General features: G+C 34.2%; 3 protein-coding genes and 1 pseudogene across 3 annotated transcripts; 1 reads left to right on the top strand and 3 right to left on the bottom strand.

The window, feature by feature from the left end:
* The first annotated feature begins 211 nt into the window (after positions 1–211).
* On the top strand, positions 212–5,002 carry LOC120205093 (chaperone protein dnaJ 10-like). Its single transcript, XM_039205031.1, has 10 exons — positions 212–396; positions 679–738; positions 928–1,010; positions 1,133–1,292; positions 2,936–3,065; positions 3,554–3,712; positions 3,899–4,077; positions 4,165–4,245; positions 4,340–4,489; positions 4,599–5,002. The coding sequence occupies exons 1-10, from the start codon at positions 310–312 to the stop codon at positions 4,680–4,682; spliced, it is 1,173 nt and encodes a 390-aa protein (XP_039060962.1). The 5' UTR covers positions 212–309; the 3' UTR covers positions 4,683–5,002.
* A 237-nt stretch (positions 5,003–5,239) lies between these two features.
* On the bottom strand, positions 5,240–6,889 carry LOC120205094 (annotated as a pseudogene).
* A 1,665-nt stretch (positions 6,890–8,554) lies between these two features.
* Positions 8,555–9,807, bottom strand: LOC120205054. Its single transcript, XM_039204999.1, has one exon. It carries the CDS (start codon positions 9,740–9,742, stop codon positions 8,555–8,557), a length of 1,188 nt encoding a protein of 395 aa, XP_039060930.1. The 5' UTR covers positions 9,743–9,807.
* Positions 9,808–16,006: 6,199 nt separating this feature from the next.
* On the bottom strand, positions 16,007–17,455 carry LOC120205053 (alkane hydroxylase MAH1-like). Its single transcript, XM_039204998.1, has one exon. It carries the CDS (start codon positions 17,453–17,455, stop codon positions 16,007–16,009), a length of 1,449 nt encoding a protein of 482 aa, XP_039060929.1.
* Between the last annotated feature and the right edge of the window lie 1,529 nt (positions 17,456–18,984).

Here is an 18,984-nt window from a genome sequence, read left to right as displayed (position 1 = left end):
AGAGCCACATTGAGAGAAAAAATAATATGAGAGCCACATAGATTCTTTTTCAAAAGTACAGGGACCATTGATGTTTTTTTACCAAAGGAAAATTGCCTGGCCTGCCGCAGTAGAGAGGCGATTAGTCAACGCTGCTAAGGAATTGAATTTTGGAATATTTCTTCTCCCTTTTTCATTTCGATTCCCATTTTCCCCTAATTTCATATTCATTTCGATCCCAAATCCCAAATGCTTTGTTCCTTCCTTTATTTTGTTTTGGATTTTTTAAATAGTTAATTCTCTCTGCAAAGTTCGTGTTTTAGTTCGGCAATGGTGAAGGAGACCGAGTTCTACGACATCTTGGGTGTCAGCCCTTCTGCTACTGAGTCTGAAATAAAGAAAGCTTATTATATGAAGGTTTATCTGATTTCCCTCTTCTCTTCCGTTTCTAAAATCTGTTTGGATTTCAGTATTGTACGTGCTTTATGTTGATAGATCCCCTTTACTCATGGAATATCGATCAATTCATCTTACACTTGTTTACTGTACAATTTTCGAATTTCATAGTATTGGGAACTTTGAGGACTGGGATTCAAAGTCTGGGTTTGTTTGGTTAGTGCGTGTAAAGATTGGTACTGATTATAGTTTCTTGTATAATTAAAAGAAAGGGGAAAAATTCACTTTCTTTATTGTATGCAGGCAAGGCAGGTACATCCGGATAAAAACCCAAATGATCCTCAAGCAGCTGAGAAATTTCAGGCAAGTTGATTTTTTTTCTGAGGTCATTTGTGATTATTTGAGGTTAGCTTTAATTAAGACCACACCATCAAATCCTCAAAAGGACCTAAAAAAGGAAGATGAAAGTTGCTTAAAATTAAAGTTTATATAGGCAGCCTTGTGAACTTTGTAAGTGTTAAGGTGCAAACTGCTCTACTCTGTACATTTCAGGCTTTGGGAGAAGCTTACCAAGTACTGAGTGATCCGACACAACGACAAGCATATGATGCTCATGGGAAATCAGGAATCTCAACGTTAGTTTCCTACTACTACTCTATGAATATATCAATTTTCAAGTCTCTTGCCTGATTTCTAAAAATCGAAAAGAATACAATATTCCTCCATTCTATTTATTTGATGGTTTGTTTGTTTGCAGTGATGCAATTATTGAACCTGCAGCAATATTTGCAATGCTTTTCGGTAGTGAGCTTTTTGAGGAATATATAGGACAACTTGCTATGGCATCAATGGCCTCACTAGACCTTTTCACGGAAGGAGAGCAGTTTGATACTAAAAAGTTGCAGGAGAAAATGAGGGTAAAAGTTCTTATCATTGCATGTAGATGCTATAGGCACTAGGAATTTCAATTGTGACAGTGACTGACTAGTTCAGTAAACAATGAATTGTCTTTTGCCTCAGTTGTTATTCTCATATTGTCGAAGATGGAATTGAAATTGATTTTACTAATAGAAGGTAGTTTTAGAACTGACTCGCTGTACTTTCACCTGGATTAGGCTTGATAATCTCAGGGGATGCTTTATCAAAGAGAAATGGTTCAAATCTGACCCAGGACTACAATTGGATGTTATATGGGGGACGAATAATTGTTAGGAATAAGGTACAAAGTTTATGGAATTTTAGGCTTGACAATCAAACTATTAATAGAAGCATTACTTTGGTGAAACGAGCAGGATGGCCTTTTTAAGGGTGACAAAGGGTTCTCTGCTGCGTGTCACACCTCTGTTAACTAATTCATTGTAGTGCTATATATAGGCGTCAACTAATTTTGACTGTACAAGTTTTCCAAATCCACCCTAAGTTTTCAAGGTGACAGATATACACTCATTTAATGTCTTCTGTTTTTTATATACATTGGGATTGGGGGGTTGTGGTCCTAATTTATTTCGTGAAAAGATAAATAAGGTTTTGATATCTCAAGGGATCTAGGTAACGGCCCCCTTTGTTTTCTCCGTATATTCCAATTTTGAAAGAGAAAGGAAGGGGTAATAATATTTTATTATTACTTGTTCTTTATTCTTTATCAACTATAAATGAAAATAAGTGTCTTATTAAATAGCTAGGTTAAATTATAAGGGTCTATTCATATGACCTACCTAGGCCTCGCATTGTAGGTGATTTGAACATGGTCGATGGTAAATAAAACCTTGTTCAATCCTAATTCGAGGTTTGAGCACATAGTTTTTGTTTAATAATTCATGAAATATGGAGTTGATTGTTTGGTAATATTTTTGTGTGTTTTGATCTTAAGGGAGGTGCTACTAAATTTATGAGACGTCACTATAATCATTTCCTTACTTCCACCTTTTTGTTCTTGAGCTCCTTATGTGGTTTTCTGATATATTCTATATGATTTTAGTGTATATATAAGGTAGTGCATATCTTTTAGCAGGTTGGAACTAGGATCAAACTTTGGGAGGGGCCGGTTTGTTTAACTTCAAAAGAACAAGGGCCTATTAAGTGCTTAAACCCAAAAATTGAGGGGAGGGTTAATTTGATTAATATTTTATCTGATAGGGGATGAAACTGCCATTATACTTTTTTGGGGGGTTGGGGGCATGCCTACTTCCAACCTCTGTATAGTTCACTTCCTGTCTTTCAGTTATAAGAAATGATTCATTTATCTCTAACCCTTTTCATGCGAAGTTGAAAAACTTAAAGTAGATAAATTATTGTACAATGACGAAACTTTGGTTTGATCGAATTATTTAATTTTATGAAGGTGTCTATTCATTAATATTATCCTCTGGCCTTCATTCCTTTCTTCCTATAAAATTTCTTATTCTGACTATTGTAGCATCGGTTTGGCGGATAGTAAAATGAAATCTTTTAATGGGTGGTACAAATATTTACTGTTGCCTGCATCCTTTCAATTTATCAAAGCTATTGTAAGACATTTTTATGTAAAATGAAATCATTTTTTTTTTGTAAATCACTACAGGTTGTTCAGAAGGAAAGAGAAGAAAAGCTTGCACAGTTGTTGAAAGATCGACTAAATCAATACGTGCAAGGAAACAAAGAGGATTTTGTTCAGCATGCAAAAGCTGAAGTATCAAGGCTCTCGAGTGCAGGTACTATATCTTGTTCTCTAGAAATGGTGCATAAGGGTGATAGAAAATTGGAAGTCTTTTTTCGTCTTGAATGAATTACCACCGGTAATCATCTTCATGATTCTTTGGCACTCATGATTTGACAATCTGAAATATTGCATAAACTGCTGAAGTAGGTCGTTACAAAAACCAAATCGAAGACAAAATTGAATTGAACTGCTATATGCTTTTATAAAAGGGACCCTCTGACAACTAAGATAGTTGACACTTGCACCAGGTTCCTCCTTTTTTCTTTTTTCCCCTAATGGTAAATTGTAAAATCTGATGATTTAATCCGGCCCAGGATCTTTTCAGATTGCTGAATAGCTCTTGTATAGAAATACATTGTTTTTCTTGTATATCTATTTTCCGGCAATCTTAATTTAGGATAGATATATCTACTTTGTATTTGTTGTTCCTCGTCATCATTATTTTGGATTGTGATAGATTTTGTGGTGTATGTTTTACAGCTTATGGTGTTGATATGTTGAATACAATTGGCTACATCTATGTAAGACAAGCAGCAAAAGAACTTGGGAAGAAAGCGATATACTTGGGTGTTCCATTCGTTGCTGAGTGGTTTAGAAACAAAGGTCATTTTATTAAATCCCAAGTAACTGCTGCAACAGGTTAGTAAAAAGAAAGCGATATACTTGGGTGTTCCATTCGTTTGATTTCTACTGCTAACTTAAAGGGTGGATCATTCGTTCAATACTTAGCAAGGATAAATCAATTGTGCTGTTAGTGTTTCTTAGAAAGATCCTTTTAAGGAAGAATTGCTCCATTGAATTATTTTTCTTCCCATGTGGGTGTAGGTGCAATTGCTTTGCTTCAGCTGCAGGAGGACATGAAGAAGCAGCTGAGTGCTGAAGGAAATTACAGTGAGCAGGAGCTCGAGGAGTACATGCAATCTCACAAAAAGCTGATGATTGATTCCTTATGGAAACTTAATGTAGCCGACATAGAAGCTACTCTTTCTCATGTTTGCCAAATGGTTGTATCATCATTCTTTTATGGATGTTAGATGACAATGGTTTCAACTGTTGTATTTTTGTTGTAATCTATCAAACCTTTATTTTAGGTTATCCAAGATAGCAATTGCAAGAGGGAAGAGCTTCGAGCACGAGCAAAAGCATTGAAAACTCTTGGTAAAATCTTCCAGGTGTGTATGAGTGTTTTTCTAACATTTTTTTCCTGCTCTTATCGTTTCTTTAATTATTCTAAGCTTTCTTGGAAATGCTATGGTATGAATATAGAGGGTCAAGCCAGCAAATGGAAATGATAGTGATCCTGTCAGCAATGTGAGATTGGATGGAACTGAACCGAGTTGTAACGGCAATTCTCCAAATGCATCAGCAAAGCCCCCAATCAAGGACGAGTTGGCTCATTCTCCCTTCACATCCCAAGTATGGTTACTATGTAGCACTATTAACTTTTCATGACTAGCTGTTCAGTAACTGAGATATAGCTGTATGTATATGCATATTGTGATTTTGAAACAATTTGACATTGTAGAGCCCGTATGTGGAGGCCCCTAACTATGTTGATGTTCAGTTTCCAAGGCCAACAGCACCACCTGGTGCACAAAGACATGCTTGAAATAGAAGAGATTGAGACGCATGATTCATGGAAGTACGTGCTTCGTATTGTACAGCTATGATTTGTATCGATATTGTTGGTACTGCTGCTGCTGGGAAAAAGTTGTTTTTAGTGGTATATCATTTGTTCATGTGTATTGTGCTTCAAGTGGGGAAAAAATGTTTTTAGTGAGCATGTGTTTAATGCCTCCATGACAGATTAGGTTTCTATTATATCGTATAGAATACTATGTAGTTTTGTTTTCATTGTTATAGGCTGACTGAGATTGCCTACTTGGCTTCTTTAATGGCAATTGTTTTTGCATTTGTGTTTTGGTTTCACATGTATGCCAATGATGTATTGTTCCACATGGGTATATTATTTTTTAAAGAAGCAGCACGCCTTAATACTCATGTCTGGGTATACATCGAACTGATATCAGACCTACTACTTGGTGGATGTTGAAGAAAAGATAAAGATGCCAATTTTATTCATAGCTTGCCAAAACCAAAATCCAACCAATCAGGCTCCCATTTGAAGAACTGTAAGAGCTGACTAAATCTAAGCGGGCCGGATTTCTCGGGTATTTTCAAATGGTGAAGTGCTATTCTCTACCTACAAGGTGTGTTTTGAGTTGTACCAAAAGAAACAGAAGTGCTATCATAATACCAGAAAATCAATCATGAAATTGAGATTGATTCTTATACTAAAATCAAACTGAAAAGCAAGGCTCTTGTTACTCACTTTCAAGCTCTGTTTCCTCAATTCTTGTTCTATATGCCATTTTACCTTTCATTGCGTTTGCCAACTCTTGTATTGAGCAAGAAGTTCTTCGTGCCATCTTATTCGCGAGTACCTCGACATTTTCCGATAATCCAAACCCAAACAACAGATTCCCCAACATCTCAACAGTTGAAGAATATGGTGGTATACCCTCATCAATAATCATCTCAAAATATTTGCATGCCTCATCTAATTAACCTCTCTATTACATAAACCATGAACCATGACAGCATAAGTCAAGTCTGAAGGATAAAATCCTCTATCTGCCATACTCTCCCACAACTCGGTTGCTCGATCAAATCTTCCTACCTACACGAACGAGCAACTTAAGTGACATATTGTAAGTGACTCGATCCGGTAAACAATCATTTTTCTGCATTTTGGCGATCAATCTAAGAGCCCTGTTAACCTCAGAATGTTCACAATGATAAGCCAGGATGGTGTTGTAACTCCATGTATCCGGATTAATTCTCCTCTCGATCATCTCAGTCAAAAGCTGGTAAGCCTCATCAATTTTATCGATCCTGCAAAGCCTTTTGACCATGCAATTGTAAGTGAACAAATTTGGTATAAGATTGTATAGTTTCATTCGATCGAGCACTCGGAATGCTGTATGAATATCATCGGCCTTACAATATGCACGGATTAAAACGGAGTAACTACCAGCATCCAGCTCGATCCCACCCGATCCCATTTCTCCCAACATATTATAAGCTTCATCCACGCAACACCAGTTGCACAGGGCTTCCAACAAGCTATTATAAGCAAGAACATCAATGGAACAGCCTCGTTGGACCATTTCGTCGAACACCTTACGTGCCTTGCCAGCTTCACCGATATCACCCCATTCCCTCACCAAAATGCTGTAACTTTTCACACCAGGCTCAAATTCATGCTTAAATCTATCAAAGAATCTTCGAGCTTGCTCCAAAAATTTCTTTTTACACAACAAAAACAAAAGCCGGTCAAAATCACGAACGCTAGGCCTGATCCCAAACTCCACCATTCTATCAAAAGCCCTGATAGCATCACCAGGCAAATCCTCTCTACAATAAGCTCTAAAAAGAAGCAAGAAAATTTCCGGTTTTATCTCGGATCGTTTGTTATCCCTAGTTTCGATCAAGAAATTCCGTAAGATAGCGAACTGCTTGCTGCTTCCTAGAACGTCAATCAAAATACTGTAGCTCAAATCACTGTGTCGAAAACCCGGGATCTTCTCAGCCCAGAGAAAGAAACTTTGGGCTGAAAACCCGAGGTTTTTGCAGCGTTTCAATACTTGCTCGACAAGCTGGGTGAAACGTGAGGTGAGAGAACGGTGTAAATCATGGTGAGGGCTCCTGTGGCCGCTTAGAACGCGAGTGATTTAGGTTCGGTACCTGAGGAGACGAAGGGGGTGATTGAGTGAGTGAAGAGAAGTGAAGGAAGGGTTTGTAGTTGGCGAATGAACGAAAGGTTTTGGGAAGTTATTCAATAGCCATTTGTCCAAGTGCCGGAGCATAGGTAGAAGCTAAAAATAAGTCCTTTAAACCTTTATTAGGGTCCGCATTCAATCGAGTATAATAAAAAAAATTGAAGTTATTTGATTTGACGAGTTGTATTTACAACTAGAAATTAACTTAGAATTTTTCGAGTCGAGTGGAGATTAAAAAATTTGAATTGCTTATTTAAGTGTCTATATTGATTTTATTATTATTATTATTATTATTATTATTATTATTTAAAGTATTATAGCTAGGATTTGTTCTAACAAAAGACCAAATTGTATAAAATGCAAAGTTAAGGGATAGATTAGAGAAGAGAATACATTTTTAGTAAAAAAATGAAAATTGAAGTTACATATGTATTCTATTGTGGTATATGAGCATGTGGTTCAAATTTGATAAAAATAGACATAAAATAAATGATTGATTAAAGAAAAAGAAATTATGAAAAATTGAGGAATAAATTGAAAAATAGATAGTTTGCTAAAAAAAGATGAATTGAAAGTGCATGTGTATTATGAGGTGGTTTAGGAATATGTGATTCAAATTTGATAAAATTTGATTTAAAATAAGGGAGGAATTGAAGGAATAATGAAGTCAAGGACTAAATCGTAAAACTATCAAAATATTTATTCAATTTTTTAGTTTTTTGAGTAACTTAAAATTTCAAATTGATTCAAACTCAAAAATCAAATTGACAATTTGAGTTGACTCGAATAACTCGAATTTGAAAAAGAAATTCAATTTTTTAAGTCGAGTTGAGTCGAGTCGAGTTTTGCTACTTCTACTTTCTATTCGAGTATATATATATATATGTATATGTTTATTATTTGATCCATGTACTTTATATATGGCTAAATTACACGTTTAGTATTCAAATTATCAATTTTTGTTTCTTTATGTACCTACTTTTTTTAACTTCTTGAAGTCATACTTAAAATTTAGTTTTTTGTTTCATTTTAATACCACATTCAAAATTTAACGTTAACTTTTATTTTTTTTAAAGTTTAGGTACTAAAATGGAGTAAATTTGATAGTTTGGGTACTAAACGTGTTAAGCTTTTAACATTGGGATACTAAAATGAAACTAAAATTAAACATTAGGCATGATTTTTTTAAATTAAAGTTTAGATACTAAAACAAACTAAAATTGATAGTTTAGGTACTAAATGCATAATTTACCCTTAAGTATGTTGTGCCCATCATTAATTAACCTTCATTTTATAAATTACTTTGCTGTGTAACCTTTGCGGGTTGAAAGTGTAATAAAAACTGTGTAAGAAATATTCTTAAATTGACATTCAAACATAATCACACAATAATAACACTGGGAATCATTACATTGAAACATAATCACACAATAATAACACTGGGAATCATTACATTGAAACATAATCACACAAATCCATTAATCACACACTAATAACACTCATAGATAAAGCTCACTCTAAGTTTTCCAATGCGAAATCCTTTGAATTCCTCTAAACCTTCCATTTTGAGCCAAACACATCTACAATCATCAACACCATTGAAGTTAATGTCAATGGATGCAAATAAGACAACACCATCTCAGCAATCAACCATAGCAATGGCTCTATAATTATCTGAACAACTTACGCTGCAGACATTTTAGACTCTACCCCACCGACATTCGAAGTGAGCAATATAGTTGCACGTAGACTCAGTACACTTGAGAATTTCTCTTCGGCAACGCTGACCGCAAAACGAGCAGCTAGGGTGGTCCTCAGCCTTCCTAAGAAACCGAACATCATGATGATGTCTGTGAAGATAACGAGGCAATGTGATCCCATCCTTGAGAAATGGAAATTCTCCAAGAATACAATCGGGATGAGCAGAAGTATCACAGATCGAACAACAATAATACCAGAGGCTCCGGTCTCTTTTTCCTTCACATATATCACAACGAAGATGCTTTGAATAATCATTATCATCGTGATAGGTGAGGTTTAGCTGATGTTCATCAATTTTGTGAACAACTGATTGTGGTAATGATAAGCATTTGAAATCCAAAGTAAAACTGCACTTTCCACATCTGAATGCACCTTCTTCACCTGGGTCAGCGCCACAACCATTGCATCGCTCCCTGCATTTGAAATCATAAAACAGCAAGTGCTCGTGTCCTTGAAATTCAATCACGTCAGGTACGTCAGCACACCTTAAGCAAACTTCTAAATATCCTTCGATTTCGTAGAAGAAACCGCTACAAGGTCGTTTGCACAAGTCACACCACATGAAGCTTGTGGAGTCGAGAGTGGCTGGAGATTGACGAAACCAATGATGCTTTACTCTTGGCAGCTCGGCACAGTTTTTGTGGAGATAGAAATGGCATTCTGATTCAGAACAATAATAAAACAGAGTTGAGACAGGTAGCATGCACCCATCACATCTTCTATCAGTTTCCTCCTCCATCTTGTCTGCTAACACCAAGCAATGACCTTCATGACTGAAATGTTCAATCTTTGTGGCTTCCCCATCTTCACTCACCTCAACAACGCGAGTGATGGAAGACTGCGTAGACTCAGCTGAACTTCCATAGAGCTCCTCGCATTGGCTTTCTCGCTCAACCACCTCGTAAAATCTGTCATCCTCCAAGGCACATTTCACGTGAACAATGTAATTGCAACCGGACTTCACACAAGAGTAACTCCCACGCTCTACTTTCACTTCTTTGAAACAAATCTTGCAGTCTTGCGTTGTAAATTCCTGTGTTTCAAGAAAATATTTGTGAAATAGGCAGTGATCATGTCGTGAAAATTTGATAATGCGTGGGAGTGAAGTGCAATCCTTATGGACCATGACGCAGCATGTCGAACATATATAAGAAATGTAGTGTCCCTTAGTGTCACATGCATCACAAAAGAATGGACTTCTTCTCCAAAATAATGTGAACGGGTGCTGATGACGGCTTTATCTTCAACAGTGGACTCGGCCAAGCATCAATATTGATGTTAAATTTGCAAAGAGAACAACAATAAAAGTATCCAGAATGTTGCTTTTGGCATAGCTTGCAAAAGGGATCATTCACATTAGACTCAAGAACAAGAGGGTGTATTTGATGGGAAGGGTGATGAATTTTAGTGGGTAACTCATCAAGGCATTTCTTATGGAAAACAAACGAGGACTGAAAACAAAAGTAAATAGCTCTATCAATGGTTGATGACACCAAAAGCAGTTGAATCTTTTGAATCCATCATGGGACTTGGAATGAAGGTCAATGGATGTGGGTGGAAGTCATGTTTGGACTCTTGGTTGACCTTACTACATAAAGAAGACAAATCAGCGCATTTGATGTCAAGGGAAAAGTAACAAACATTACATTCATAAAAGAATGTGTTGCGTTTCTCCTTGCATAATGCACAACCATATACCCGATTATCAGGACGTGGCCTTTCTCGAAGAAGAAACCAGAGTGCTGGGGATGGAGAGGGTGATTGAAAATTCTCTCGGGTGCGAGGGCACAGTTGTGATGAAGGTGATAATTGCAGGGTGACAACTAAAGCATGGATCTGAAATCACATCCACCACAAGCTGAGTAAGATTTCTGACCTTCATTGCTTTGATCTTCCACAAACACCAAGGGGTGCTCATGAAAGGTGCTTAATCTCTCTCTCTCTTCTCCTTCATCTCCTTGTGTTCTATGAGTAATGAATGAGATGGCAGTGAATGATGACTTCTTGTTCTAACAATAAATAGGAATTTCTTTAAAAAGTATTTAACATTAATCGATGGCATGAATGATGACTTCTTGTTCTAACAATAAATAGGAATTTCTTTAAAAAAAGTATTTTAACATTAATCTTGGCAAGTAAGGTACAAACAAGAGTGACTTGAATTGAAAGCTAAAGTATCCTAAAGATTCACTCTTCTCTTTGGTTAAAGCATTGTGCTTTGCTTATTTGCAAAGACAACCCTATCACAATTATATGATTTTAAAAAATAAATTAAAAGGTTATAATATATAAGTGAAAAATGACAAGATTAAGAGGAAGCTATCTTACCAAAATTTCTGGAAAATAAGGTATATATGCAAAAATAAAATAAAATAAATTGAAAGCTTGATATGTCTGAAAAATACTTTCTTTATTGAAGTATTGTGCTTTGCTAAAATGTAAGGATAAGATAATTAATCACTTTCACTGTTACTTTCAATTTTATTTTTGCTTTTGATATGATTGAAGATTTTAAAAGAAGAAGACTCTCATTTATTATTTTCAGAATTCATATAATATAATTTTTATATATAAATAATTATTATAAATATTTTAAAGAGTAACCGATAAAAAATAAGTAGGTCTGTAAACAAACACGAACGAGTATGTATTCAAAAAAATTTGGGCACCTATTTAAGAAATGTGATATAATTTGTGTATTTATTTTATAATTGATTTTTTTTAAGAAATCCGATAAAAAATTATAGTACAATTAACTTTTATATAGGGATAAATCGAGGGGGTGGGTGGGGGCATTCGCCCCCTGAAAAAGATAAAATTACTATATATTTAAAAAAAATTCTATGTATTTCTTATTTAAAATTTATTTCGCTACTTGAAATTTTGGTTCACCCTTTTAAGTTTAAGTTCGCCCACGCTAGCATACAATCATATGCCTGTCCCTGCTTTTATATATTTAGAGATATATACAATAATATTTTTTGGATCGAATCGGATCAAGTATAAGTTTTTTATCTAAAAAATTAAATCAAAATTTGAATCAAATAAAACTTTTCTAAGTTCAAATTATGTTCAACAAATAAAGAAATGTTATACTCGAAATCAAATAAACCAAGAATTTAACCCAACCAACTTATAACCATCTCTGCATAGAGTTTTTATATTTTTATAATTAAACTTTTTTAGATCTATTGTCAGCACATTGTGAGCAACTTGTAGGTTTAGTTTTTATTTTTTTTAATTTAATAATTTTAAATTATTCACTTTTATTGTCAAATTATTAATAGTAGAATTCTAAATTTTATAATATATAAAATAAAAATTAATCAAATTAAAATATATAATACTAATACTAGCCCTATATTTTGACCGAACAAAAAAATTTCTAACCTTAGAATGATTATATTCAGATGAATTTCATATTATGAGTTCAATTATATTCAGATGATTAGTTTAAATATATTTTATAATAATTAATTTTAATTATATTCAGATGACTAGTACTTCAAACAATAAATAGGAATTTCTTACAAAAAGCAATTAAAGAAAAGAATAAAGCATTTTAACATTAGTCCTAGCAAGTAAGGTGCAAACAAGAGTGACTTGAACTGAAAGATAACCTTGACACTTTGGTTAAAGCATCTTAAAAATTCACTCCTCTCTTTGGTTAAAGCATTATGCGTTGCTTATTTGCAAGACTAACGGATGAGTGCTTTGGTTAAAAATTCTAATTCGAGATCGGATTTGATTCTCGTCGAAATAACATAATTTGAGTCGGGCCTTTCCAACACTTGATTCTTTTTGTTCTAACGGCAATAGTTGTGGTTAGTCTAATCAGGTATTGGCTTTTGAAGAGTGACTTGGAAATATCAATTAGTAAAAAGAAAGGCAAGTTACAATGGGTTGGGCTTTGTAGACTGTAACCGACATGAATTCAGTGTGAAAATCCATTTCGATGATCAACGAAATTGAAACGAACCTACATCGAGACGATTTTAACGTTGCTATTTTTAATCTTAATATACACTTCCTTTATTTCAACTTCAATTCTTTAGTTTTCTACTTATTGTTTTTTTATTATTATTCACCTCACTCGCAACACCCCTTTTTACTTATTTTTGTTACAGTTTTTGGACAGAAATCGACACGAAATTGCATCAGAAATTTGTAAGCCCCTATGAGTCGACTCTCTTTCTCTTTACTATTCTCAATTTTATTTATTTTATTTTGAAGAGGATTTATTTTATTTTGACGAGTAAAACGACGCTTGTCAATAACCCTTTTTCTTTTGCTAGAACTCATAACACTCTAAAACAATTCAATGGCTTCTCCATAATTTTATACATATAAATTATAATTATAAATATCTTGAAGAGTAATTAACAGAAAATTTAGTAATAAATATAATCACAATAACATATAAGTGAAAGATCATAAGATTAAGAAGAAGCTATGTTGCAAAATTTCCTGAAAAATAAGGTATATATGGAAAAAAAATTGAAAGCTTTATATGTTAAAATATTTGAAAATATTTTATTTATTGAAGTATTGTGATTCGTTAAAATGTAAGGGTAAGGTAATTAATCACTTTTGTTTTTGCTTTTGATATGACTGAAGATTTTTAAAGAAGCAAACTCAAAACTTTATTTAAAATTTTGAAAAATAATAAAAGAGAGTACATTACTTTAATAAAGATTAAGTGACGTGATAATTTTAAAAAATTTATTTAAAATAAAAAAAATAAAATTATTTATTAAAAACCCAAAAAAATGAAAAACTTAAAAAAAACCTCAAAACTTTAAAAACTTCAATTTCAATCCTAAACTCACGTCAGCCGTCGTTGTTTGACCACTACTTGAACCTCAACCCTAAGACAAGTCAAACCCGACCATAAACGCCGCGTCTTTGACGAAGGAAACGATAAAATCACGATCTGAAAACCGTATCTCTGGTGAACTCAAACCCCTAAATTCGCGACACCCAAGCAATCGAACGAGTTATCCTAAAATTGATATGCTAACGTATCCTAATGTTCCTCTCTTTCTCTTCGGTTAAAGCATTGTGCTTTGGTTCTTTGCAAGAATAACCCTTTTCCTTTTGCTAGAACTCACAACACTTAAAAAAAAAAATTGAAAGCTTGATATGTCGGAAAAACACTTTCTTTATTGAAGTATCGTGCTTTGCTAAAATGTAAGGGTAAGGTAATTGTTTACTTTTATTTTTGATATGACTGAAGATTTTAAAGAAATATACTCTTTTTTATTATTTTTTAAAAATTTATAAATATATTTTTATATATAATATTTTAAAAATAAATAAATCTTTAAACGAACACGAACGATGATACAACCAATAAAATTGACCATATTTACAACTGAATTTGAATATTATGGTGTAATAGTCTTTTCAATGTTGATGGGCCCTACTTTTAGAATAGAAATCTCATGCCCCTATTCCTACCTCTTCATCTAATACATTGACAAGTGTTTGTCTTAATTAAAACCTTTTTACTTTTAATTTATTTTAATTGGCACTAATATAAATATTATATTATTAAAATTATTAATAAATATATTTTAATAATTATTTTTTTATTAAATTGGTACTAAAATATTATCTTAATATTAAAATATTAATTTTTTATATTAAATTGATACTAAAATATTAATATTAAATTATATATAAATAATATTATTTTGAATATTTATGTTTTGAAGTGAATTTCAAAAACACTTTATGAAAAATCAAATCGTAAGTTAATTTCCAGAAAATGTAAAAGAAATTCTATTGACCAGTAAAATAAGTTACATTGATTAATATGTTTTTCACGAATCAAACACCGAAAAATGAAATAAAAAATTAAAAAATCAATTACAGTGAGACAAACAAACCAGTAAACTTGAGTTTAAAATCAAATTAGAAATTTTAATATCAAGTAAAATAGATTACAAAAAATAATACCAATTCTTATTAGGCTTAATATATAAAATAGTTGATTAATTTTTTGATCAATTTAGAAGTTTAACGTTTTCAACGTTATCATTTAGATGCCTCAGTCGTAATAGACATTAAAAAATTCGATCGACCACTCAAAATACAACACATAACATGTTTATAAATTTTTATTTAAAACTATTATTATTTTTCAAAAAACCCCCAAAACATTTTTAAAATCTCAAAAAAAGTCCCAAAATCCTTAATCCCAAAGAATCCACCCCACATGTCGGTCGTCCACCATCGATGCCGCCCTCTTCGATTGCCTACCCACCCATCGTTAGCCGTCAATCATAGCTTCAAAATCCTAAATTCCCTAAATCTAAAACCTAAATTCCTAAATCGCAACACACGTCCATTCCAATCAGTGGGTAAGTGGTTAGTGGATAGCCAACGGACTAGTGGCCTACGAGTTAGTCGGTGATCACTGGTGGTGGTGGTGATGAGTGTAGAAAATGAAGGTCTTTAGGCCCCCGAAAATGTGGAATACCACTTCAAAGTCTGGCATCCCCGGAAATGAATGAGCATGGTGTCATCAGCAAATCCAACATCCTCAGCTATAAAGGAGTGTCTCATCGTCAAAAAAATCAAATTTGTTCTGAGAAGATATATTATTTTTTAATCTTTGTCCTATTATCGTACGAACAATGAGCAAAGAAAGACAGTTGTCAGGATAAATTTTTCTAAGCCCTACAATATCAGGCTTGAATATCCCCTAAACCAGTCACAAATCTCACAAACCCGATACCAAATAGGCTTAAATCTCACAATTCAAGTCCAACTTGGATCTATCCTATCCTCACTCCCAAACTCGAGTTATTATCCGGTCTGAGTCTCTCTCGCCATACCTCTCAGTCATCTCTCTTCTATTCTTAAAAACTCGACCGATCGAATCACCCCTAAATCCTTAAAATCTTGTCACCATCATCATTCACGAAAAACAATAAAATTTCCTCCAACTAAATAGTTATATTAACCGGGTGATGATTAAATGTCTAAATATCTACACTAAAAATAATTTTAATAAAAGAACTGTTGTTTTGCCAACTTATATAGAACTAATAAACCACCAACTGATCCAATCAATCAGTGCAATTATTTTTTTTATTCAACAGTCAAAGTAATAGACTTGAATAATTTCAATTTTTATAAAGATATTTGAGTAAACTAGCGATACATATATTTGAATAAGTGAAATGTGAACCTAAACGTATATGAATGGGAATGCGACTTCTATGTTCTTTATTTTTATTGAAACATAAACGTATTATGGAAAACCACGAACCTTTCCGATTCCATTGGAAGATCGATTATTTATATCAACTTTGGAGCCTTTTGTTGATTCTGACCCTTAAACCATGTTGAGTGGTGAGTGCAAGGACTTTGTTGGTCATTGCTACCTTCTGGTCCTCGACAACCTTAACCTCTCGTAATGTCGAAGAACATTGATGGCCACTGTGTTCATCATTTTCAGACTCAATTCCTTGCCTAAACAAGCTCTCTGTCCGACCCCAAATGGCAGATACAAGGATGCCGGCTTTTGCATGAACTCTCCCACCTCTGAAATCCACCTTTCTGGTCTGAATTCCATGCAGTCTTCGCCCCATATGTCTTCACTTCTTCCCATTGAGTACAATGAGATCAAGATCCTCGTGTTGGGACCGATACGATCCCCGCTCGGAAGAACGTCTGGTCCAATCGATGATCTGAAGTCCAATGGGACCGGTGGATACAGTCTTAGTGTCTCGCAGAATGCAGCCCGCAGGTAAACGAACTTGTTCAGCTCTTCTGGAGTGAAATACACCATCTTCCCATCATTGCATTCTGGACAATTGGCTTTGATCTCTTCCAAAATCTTGGTTTCAACCCAGGGATGTGTTGAAATGAGCCAGAGAAAACATGAGAGGTCTGTAGTTGTAGAGTCCTTTCCTACTGTTAAGAAATCGTATACAAGGTCTCTCAGGAACTTGTCTGATTTTCCCATCTCACTCGTATCCGATCCTTCTTCTTCCACCATGAAAGCTGTCAAGGCGTCGAACCGATCATCGGCCATGGCCTTGGATCTTCTCATCTCATCTCGTCTCGATGAAATGTGTGTGTAGGCAAAATCATCCAGGATCTCCAACCCTCTTCTCAGCTTTTTCTCTTTACCAACTTGAAGCCATTTCTGCAATTTCCATATCATTGGAGGCACAACCCTCCTATGAACCAAAGCGTCATCTATGTGCCCCAGTGCCTCTGTGATTTCGACAACCGGCAATTCGGCTGATAGAGTTTTGGGGTTGACTCCGAATCCCAACAGGCACATGTAGTCATAGTTGAACCGACCAAGCACATCTTCGAGGTCTACTTCAGTTCCGAGTCTCTGAAAATGCTCGAGGACTGGGACGAGACTTCCCTCGAGCACTTGCAGGAGAATTCGGTCCATGTAGGCTGCAGATTTCTTGTTGTACTTGAAGAATGAAAGCAACGCCTTCTTTTGCCTCTTCCATACATCTGAATCTGAAGTGATTATTCCTTCATAGGTCTCCAGGATTTGCCTGAGCTCAGGGCCTTTCTCGTAATTTACATGGTTTTTGCAGAAAACGTGGTTGATGTTCATGGGATGGGCTGTGAGAACGAACTCGGAGTTCCTAAACCAGGGTCCTATGATCTTGAAGGTGCCGCCGTTGGACTTAAGCATTTCAGTGAAGAAATCGAGCATTCGATCGGTATTGGAAGACAGTGCAGGCAACATCCCTACAACAGGCCAATTCCTGACAGTGGAGTCTCTGTTTCTATACCAATGGCCAAGAAACAGAAAAGAGACAATCAAGAGAAGTGCTACAAGCATGTCGAAAACCATAATTGTTTGGTCTTTTTTATCAAACAGGTTTCTTGTTTGCTTGTTTGTTTGGTTCTGATGTTTCGTGGCTTATCCAAACTGCTCCTTTTATACAAAAGCCCAAAGGGTCTCCATGTCCAAGCTCATGAGGGGCTAAGGAATAGTATATTCGCTCGTTTTATGAAATTGATTATTGCCAATAAATCACATGTTATAAAAACTGATTTGGGAAGTTCACATTGAAGTCCTTATGAATCCAACAACCCATGCCTAGTTACTTGTAGAAAGATTCACACATAATGAACATTTTAAATTTCACATTTAAGATCCACACAGGGAGATCTTCAAGTATATAATCATGTTATGGCACCTTCCTGAAATGCCACACAAATAATTATTTGCTATAAAAAAATATCACGATTGTAATATCCCAAATTCTGGTTAGTGACCAAAATGTAAATTTTGAAAGTTAAGTAGTTAAAATATAAATTTGGGAAAAGTTCAGGGATCTAAGTGGTAAATTTCCCAAAAAATAATTTTTATTCCTTAATGAATAATTCACTTTTGAGAGTGGGGTTTTACTGAAATCAGATTTTAGGAAATATTAAAGGATGATAAATTAGGCTTAAAAGTATTATTTTCACATGTTAATATGATGAAAATTAATATGAATCATTGGATTTGAAGATTTATTTCCATGTTTAATTTGGATCGTTTGATCAAAGTGGCAAGATTGCAATTTTTGGAAAGTTGCTTGGCAAAATTGGAAAAGGATAAAATGTTTTGTTCATCTTTGAATTTGGAAAGATGATAAGGTTATGTGCATTGGTATTATTGTAAATATCAAGTTTCATTAATGGTAAAATAAACATTTTTCATTAAATAAATATTTTATTCATTTAAGCTTAAATCAAAGGTAAATTAACATGAAATTTACTTAAAAATTTCATGTAAGCTTGCTAATTTCCAGCAACATTGTCGTGAGTCCCCAACCCAAGGTAAGAAAATTTTGTTCTTCATTTTCGAGTAATTTCCTTTGGATTTTGGATCATGCCGTGAAATAAAAAATTGTTTTATTCGAAAAGTGCTATCATTTGGTACCTTTATTGCTTTCTAATTTGGGTTGTGTTCCAAGATCCCAAATTCTAGAGTTTATGTTCACATTAGGGTTTATGGAATTGATAAAAGATTTTGATGTTTTTGAGGTTGTAGAATCAATTCCAAGTATGATTTATGATTAAAATCAACTATACATGCATATATAATCTATGGGTAATTTCGACCTAACCCTAATCTTGGAGGAAAATTATTTTATGGTGAAATTTGATTAGGGCTTTGATGGTAGAGTTTGTATAAGGTTGAATCGAGTTTGATTTCATGCTTGAATCGAATCGAAATCGAATAAAATCATGAAAACCTAGTCTTGAGTATAAAAACCATTCGGCCTTGGCCTTAAAGGATGAGAAATTTTTAAAAAAATTATGTAAGGTTTGGAAATGATGTAGGAATTATTCTACAAGCCTTAGAAAAATTTGGCGACCATTATGTAA

This window comes from Hibiscus syriacus, unplaced genomic scaffold, assembly GCF_006381635.1.
Source record: "Hibiscus syriacus cultivar Baekdansim isolate YM2019G1 unplaced genomic scaffold, ASM638163v2 tig00012104_pilon, whole genome shotgun sequence".
Taxonomy (NCBI): domain Eukaryota; kingdom Viridiplantae; phylum Streptophyta; class Magnoliopsida; order Malvales; family Malvaceae; genus Hibiscus; species Hibiscus syriacus.
The sequence above is the reverse complement of the archived record's forward strand: the minus strand, read 5'-3'. Positions and strand labels throughout refer to the sequence as shown.

What these genes read in the sequence shown, in the direction of transcription:
- LOC120205093 (XM_039205031.1), top strand. Translation starts at nt 310, where the DNA reads ATGGTGAAGGAGACCGAGTTCTACGACATCTTGGGTGTCAGCCCTTCT. An exon ending in GGGAAATCAGGAATCTCAAC is followed by an intron (nt 1,011 to 1,132) that starts GTTAGTTTCCTA and finishes GTTTGTTTGCAG; the next exon opens with TGATGCAATTATTGAACCTG. An exon ending in CTCTTGGTAAAATCTTCCAG is followed by an intron (nt 4,246 to 4,339) that starts GTGTGTATGAGT and finishes GTATGAATATAG; the next exon opens with AGGGTCAAGCCAGCAAATGG.
- LOC120205054 (XM_039204999.1), bottom strand. Translation starts at nt 9,742, where the DNA reads ATGGTCCATAAGGATTGCACTTCACTCCCACGCATTATCAAATTTTCA.
- LOC120205053 (XM_039204998.1), bottom strand. Translation starts at nt 17,455, where the DNA reads ATGGTTTTCGACATGCTTGTAGCACTTCTCTTGATTGTCTCTTTTCTG.